Source organism: Nematolebias whitei, chromosome 7 (assembly GCF_014905685.2).
Source record: "Nematolebias whitei isolate Nwh7 chromosome 7, NemWhi1, whole genome shotgun sequence".
Classification (NCBI taxonomy): domain Eukaryota; kingdom Metazoa; phylum Chordata; class Actinopteri; order Cyprinodontiformes; family Rivulidae; genus Nematolebias; species Nematolebias whitei.
The window spans coordinates 3,550,163-3,557,146 of record NC_056504.1 but is presented as its reverse complement, the minus strand read 5'-3'; the positions used below and the strand labels follow the sequence as shown (position 1 = coordinate 3,557,146).

The window sequence follows — 6,984 nt, the reverse complement described above, 5'->3', positions numbered from 1 at the left end:
AGAAAGTTCTGTTCACCTCCCCCTATCGTGCTGTTTTCTGCTGAGTTTAAACAAAGGAACTGATGACAGAAAATGCCTTTCCTCTTCAGCCTTACACAGACTTTGTTGAATAGTAAATAAGTTTCACCAATACATAAAACTAAAGAATTAAGCACACAAATATATTTTATTTCACAACAATTCTAAGGTGAAAGTAGAAAACTAAAAACAGGAACATGTCTGCATTGGTCCCTGCCAGGAGTCCAACAGATTCTTAAAGCCACTTAGAGAGGTCAAAGGTCAAGAGCTTCAGGTCTTTTTACAAGATATTCCAGGAAACAGGAGCGGAGTAGGAGAAGGCCCTTTTGTCTAGTTCAGTCCTCACTGAGGGAACACTGCAGGTAATGATGTCCTGAGAGCGCACGCTGTAGCTGCACTCACACAGAGACATGTAGGAGGAGATGTATGAAGGCAGCAGACCAGGAAGTGATTTAAAGATGAAAATATACCAGTGAGAGAGTGTGTGTGAAGTTAATGATGTCCAGTTAACCAGTGAATACTGGGTGCAGTGGTGGGTACGATAATCACAGCCAGTTATGAATCTTAGTGCACCATGATAGACAGCATCCAACATCTGCAGCATCCAACATCTGCAGGGTTCTTGTAGGAGCGTTCATGTAAATAATGTCACTGTGATCAATGGAGCGAAGGAAAGTCACAGATACAAGGTGTTTCCTAACATTCAGAGTTAGACAGGATCTGTTTCTGAAAAAGAAACCCAGTTTAACTTCCAGTTTCTTTATGTAGTTTCTGATACACAACTGAGAAGATAGAAATATATGTAATGGAACACCAAATATTTAGGTGAGTAAAAGTATTAGGTACCACTTTACAATAATCCTCCACTTATAGATGGCTAATAAATATTTTATAGATATGTTAATTCCTCTATAAACACTTTATAAATCATTAATAATTGTTTATAATGCATTAATTAAGGGTGACAGAAAGACAAAACTGACCAGTTTATTGTCAAATAGTGAACCAAATATGCAACCTATATATTTCAACTAGAGTTGTTATATTAAACATTTCAGACTAATGACTTCTTTGCACTGCTCCTACTCAGCCTGGCTCAGCTCAGTCCTGCTCAGCCTGGCTCAGCTCAGCCTGGATCTGCACCTGCACTTTAGGACCGATTCTGGAGGCGTGTCCAGAATCCAAGTCCTGCTAATGAGAGTTCTGCGATGAGTTACTCAAAGCAGTCTGCTCCTCAGATAAATAATATTAAATTATTATTTTTATATATGAATGTTTCTGTTCAGTTCCTGAGACGACTTCTGTTGTGACTTGGTGCTGCATAAATAAACTGAACTGAATTAAATCTGATGAACCAGATTCTACAAAAACATTTATATTTAAAATTCTATATTTTTCTTCATCATTTGATGTATTTGCACTCATTATGGTTTTGTTTCTTGTGTACAGATTATTTTTTCTTGTATACAGATTATTTTTAGCTTTGATTTAAAGCTTTAATTTAAAGTGTAATGCTTGTTTTGTGATTTGTACATGTGTGGGTTAGAATAAAGTTGAACCAAAGGCTGTGTCTCTTCTTTAAACATGTTGGAGGGAAATATTCCTGTAGTGAACTAAGCCTCAGGTCAAAAGCCTTCCTGGGACAGGAACTGTTATTTCACTGATTTGAGTCCAGAAACACAGATTAAGCTCATCCAGAGACTTTCTAAGTGTGTCCTGCACGGATCAATTGAAAGAACACTCTCTGTTTATTATCATTACTATTTTACAATATCTTGATAATCAAAGTGTGTTTAGTTCAAACCATTTTAAATGTTGAAGTGAACTACTCATTTTAAATCAACTGTGAAACAGTATAAATGATTTTTAATCCTCATTCGAAGTAGAAATCAAGTTAGATGTCTGTTACAAGAGTAATTATGCATTTTTTGATCTTCTGTCTGAAATGAACAAGTTGTGATGTCGGTCAAAAGTCAAGGAACGGTCAAAAACATGTTTATCGGAACGAAATGTCATGTTTAACTCTCTCAGACAGATAGAAGGAAGACTGGCTCCTAAATGTCTCTGTTTCTTCAAAACATCTTTCTATCTGTTCTTAAAACATCTACTCTGTCTCCTTGACATGTAATGACCCTCTGACGTCACTAAAACCACACCCCGGTTGGTTCGTTCAACCAATCAGGAAGTTCTCAGAGGAACCGGAAGTGACCTCTTTAAAAGGGTCGACACTTCCTAGTTCTAAGCAGAACAACGCAGAACAAAGTTCCAGAGCAGAACAAGAGTTCCAGGGAGAACCTCGAACGAGAAGTTCCTGAACGAGAGAAGTTCAGAGGAACAGAAGTTCAGAGCAGTTTCTAATGGAGTGACAAGAGTCCGTCGATGCCACGACGTCTCGCTGTGGCTCTACCCGACGAACGCTCTGAACAATGAGGAAGTCTGTTCTGTGATGATCTCACGACTCCTGAGGTCACAGCTGTTCTTACGGAGACGCTGAAAAGAGTTGAAAGAAAACTCTACACCGAAGCCGAAACTATCGTCTGCAAAGGTAAAAGAGTCGATCTCAACTGCTAGTGTACCGTGGGTTAAGCTGCGTCCAAAGGAGCGTGTTGTTTCTGGTTATACAGACACTTTTTCCTCATCCATTTTCTCCATTTAAACTTCATTTTCCCATCTTTAAAACTCTTCTATCTGCCAGTAATTAATCCAGATATTTTCAGAAATGTCTGTTGTATTTCAGTTGCAAGTGAGAAATCATGGCCGTATGATTTCTCAGCGCAAAAGCTCATTAATTAAGCTGTGTTAACTGTAATCAATCTGTCAATTAATGTAAATGTGTGATGTGTTTAAATCGTTTTTAATTAAACGACTAACTGTTGTTGGTGAGTCAGAAATTTAAACACGTTTCCGTCCACATTTAATCATTCAAGGCACGATAGTACTCAGTCCAGAAAAATGAAAGAATCCGTTTAAATAAAGGATAATATCATGTACTTGAACTAGTCCAGATATTATAAAATGTAAGAGAGCACCCCTGAGCTGAATCCATCTCTTGCTCTCTCACTACATTCCTGACAGATCCAATAATTTTGTCTTTTTATGATTTTTCAGCTGAGTTAACTTTAGTTAACAGATTATTTAATAAAGTCAAAGTGAAAGCAGGATTTCATGATAAAGTCGGCACCGTTTATTTATTTTTAATCTTCAATGATAAAAAAAATAAAACAATTTTATACATAAAATGTTTTTTAAAAAAAGTTTCCACCCTCCGTCCCGGACTCCCGGTCCTCCTGGTCCTCCCGCCTCCCAGGGCTCGGACTCCATCCTTTGTGAGCAGGCGAGGCCGGGGCTCGGGGTCCGGCCTCGCGGGCTTCAACAGCTCGGCAGCTCGTATGATCCTCCGTGTTGACTCCGATCGCTCAAATTTTGTCGTCGGTCACCAAACATAAAAAAAAGCGTGGACTTGAGAATTAAACACGGCGTTGTCATTATTGTTTTTAAAATCTTAAAAATAGATCCAGCTGCTGCTCCGCATCCAGAGAAATTGCAAATGGAGGATCGGTGAAAAGTTTCTGAGATCCAGTGACTCCTCCCCCTGACCAATCAGAGTCCTGCCTTCATGTTTCTGTCCGGAGTCAGCTCGACTCAGATCCATCGGCCCCACCAGAGAAGCAGGGACAAAAAGAGGTCCTGAATCAGCTAAAAATACTAGCTAAAGTATTGGTGCAAAAGGGTTCTTTCCGTGGCGGGCTGTGCAGAGTTGGGGCTGATTAGGGGCAGTGCAAATAAGGCATAAGTTATTACCTTGTAAGCACAACAAGCATTTGTAAACCTAATTGTTGTCGGATATAATATTACTTGTAGATACTTATAATGCAGTGATAAAATACAATATCATCACATCACTTCACTGATCCAGTACTTTAGAGCAGATTTCTAATTTTCATCATATTGTGATTGTGGTTGGATGCAGTTAAGGTTTACATGTCCACACTGTCATAATGCAATATTAAATCCTAAAAATCCTTTCAGGATGGGGTCTTATGGGGTGCTTTTTTCAATTCACTCACCAAAGAATTAAAGGATCATTTGGCTTTTCAGGACAAGCCAGACATTTTGGATGAACTGATAAACCTGGTTATCATGATTGATAATCGATTGAGGGACATCAACATCAGAAGAAATACAGACCCCAGAATCGCTCCATTCTCACTAACTCCCTGCATCCCCAAGACTACAACCAGAAAACCAGTCAGTCCTCCTCTGTCCATGTTTTTGGAGGGAGAACCTATGCATATTGGCCACACACGTCTCTCACCAGAAGAAAGACAATGGCATGTATCCACCAGAGAACGCGTTAACATGGTACACCTGGTCACTTTATGGCTAACTATCCACAGTGAGTAAAAGGGACAGAAGCTGGTGGGCAGTTCATCCCTATCCTCTAGAAACAAATGAACTTTGTCCACAACCCTGTTTATGGATAAACTCAGTCATCCCGCAGCCCCCTGATTGATTCTGGCGTCGAACAGAACACAAGTTTGAACCTAGTAGAACAACTTAAGATCCTTTTCTGCTAACTGTCTCTGCCCTTATCACCAGCTGTGATACTGTCCAGTTGTTCATGATATTTTGCTAACATGACAGACAAACACACACACACACACTAACAACATTATAACCTGCTTTCTGTTTTTTGGCAGTAGGTGATAATCAGAGGCATGAGAAATGTTTGACTGACTTTAAATAAAGTGTCTGTAAACACATTTTATTGTGCTCTCTTTATACTATTAGAGCTCTAAATAAATCCATATTATAGGAATATGTGGTAATATTGGACAATAATAATAATATTAAACACAGTTAGATCGTGCGGTGTGATGACAGGTATTTTTGATCAAGGTTATCATGGCTTCATAATCTGAGATTTTGATTGATGAGGTTTTATTTTAAATATGTAAAAATAATATACCAAAATAAACAAAACATAGGCACAAACCAGTAAATATTTCACATCTTTCCTGAGCTTACCAGTAACCCTTTTTGATAATTGTCATGTTGCGTAGCATCCCAACAAGCATTAGCATTGCTGCAATGCTAATCGACACATTTTAGCATGTTAGCGTTTACATCCGTCTGTAACTGTTCAGGTATAAAGATAAACAGAGACGGTTAATTTTACCGGGGCACATGGTTGATGAGGGCTTGAGGTCTATATTGAGGAAAGAGGTAGGACCTAAATTCTTCATTACTGCTGATCCCAGACCAAGTCTCTTCTGTTGGAGTGCCTACGGGACATAGAAATGCTTTGTCAGCAGCGATCAGAAGAAACTGACATTTACAACAAAAAAAACAACACACTACTAGGAGTTATTGAAAAATATCTGCTAATTTGTCATCAAATGTGATTGGACAGTATTCCAAATTCACAATCTGGGAAACAAATGGACTCATCTGTTATCTGACACACCAGTTAACAGTGTTTTTGGAAACACGAAGTGAAGCTGTTTAGTAACGGAGAGAACATGTTGGCATCAGAATCACAAACACTGGCATCAGACCCACAGGCTGTGGAGGAATCATGAACCATCCTCAGAGAAGCTTTGATTGCTTTTATCCTGCTGAGCTCTACAGAGGCCGCAGTAAACTCTGATAAAAACAAGTTTTATCCCTGGTAGAACATTCTGTCCAGATCATGGTTCTGACATCGCTGTGCTTTGATGTGGTATCTCGCCGAGCTGCGACCAGACATCTTCAATGTGAAATATCTAAAGGTAAAACCTGAAGACATCTTAAAAATGTTTGAAGCAGTGATAAACAAAGTTAGTGTAATAGATGAAGGTAAGTGAGCCTTCATGAATCTATTTGAATGACTCAATGTGGAAAAGTGTGTGTTCAAACACTGTTTGGTGAAATCGCAGTTGATCATTTTGAGTGACCAACTCGTCGGTCTCCACAGTTTCAGCTGAGTGAGGTCGGGGCTGAAGGGCTCTCACCTCGTGTCTTTTTTTTACAGTTCTGAAACACAGGAGATTTCTTACCCAGGAGTCTAAAAATTAAATGTAGCTCCTCCTTCACCGTGGCACCAGGAAACATTGGGCGACCTGTTGCCATCTCATACAGGATACAGCCCACTCCCCTGGAGAGAAGAGCAGGTGGATGGAGGTTCAAGGTGGAAGAGGAAATAGTGAATAAATCCAAGGCGTTAAGGCTCAGTGTCACATTTTTAGGAGAATTTGAACCCAAAAATCCAGACCGATACAAGTTCTTCAGTAAAACTATAGTTTATTGTCAAACCAAAATGAAAGGCCATTGTGGCAGCAAGACACACAACAGAAACCAAAGATCGAACTCAGGGGGGCACAAGGAAACTCAAAGAGGCATGAGGAGATTCAAAAAGGCACAAAGAACAAGACATGGTGGAAAAACACACCAAATGCTCCACTGAAGAACTGAAAGCAGATAGAGGAACTATATGGACCGAGGCAGAACAGGACATGGGAAACAGCTGAGCCTAATTAGATAGAGAGCAGGTATGAGCACGCATGGCTTAACAAGGCTGAAGACAGGTGTGAGGAGGTGTTGCTTAACAAAACATAACATGTGGTTGGTGTGGTTTAATGAGAGAGAACATATGTGAGTAGGTGTGGCTTCTATCTTCTATAAGCCTGTTGTAGAGAGCGCTGTCTCTTCTGCCATCATCTGCAGCACCAGAGCAAGTGACTTAAAAAAGATCAACAAGCTCATAAAGAAGGCTGGCTCAGTTCTGGGGACTCCTCTAGAACCTTTGGAGATGATTGTTCAAAGAAGGATTCTTCATCAAATGAAGAACATTATAGACAACGCTCAGCATCCTCTTCATCAGACTGTCATACAACAACAGACTGTCATACAACAACAGACTGTCATACAACAACAGACTGTCATACAACATCAGACTGTCATACAACATCAGACTGTCATACAACA

General features: G+C 39.7%; 1 protein-coding gene across 1 annotated transcript in view; it reads right to left on the bottom strand.

Moving 5' to 3' along the window:
- The window catches only part of cdk18 (cyclin dependent kinase 18), a 40,373-nt gene that overhangs the window by 6,508 nt on the left and 26,881 nt on the right, over positions 1-6,984 (bottom strand). The window contains exons 10-11 of the mRNA XM_037679073.1: positions 6,057-6,154; positions 5,198-5,303 (exon numbers count right to left, since the gene is read on the bottom strand). Coding sequence (XP_037535001.1) covers positions 5,198-5,303; positions 6,057-6,154 — 204 coding nt within the window. The remainder of the gene's footprint in view (positions 1-5,197; positions 5,304-6,056; positions 6,155-6,984) is intronic.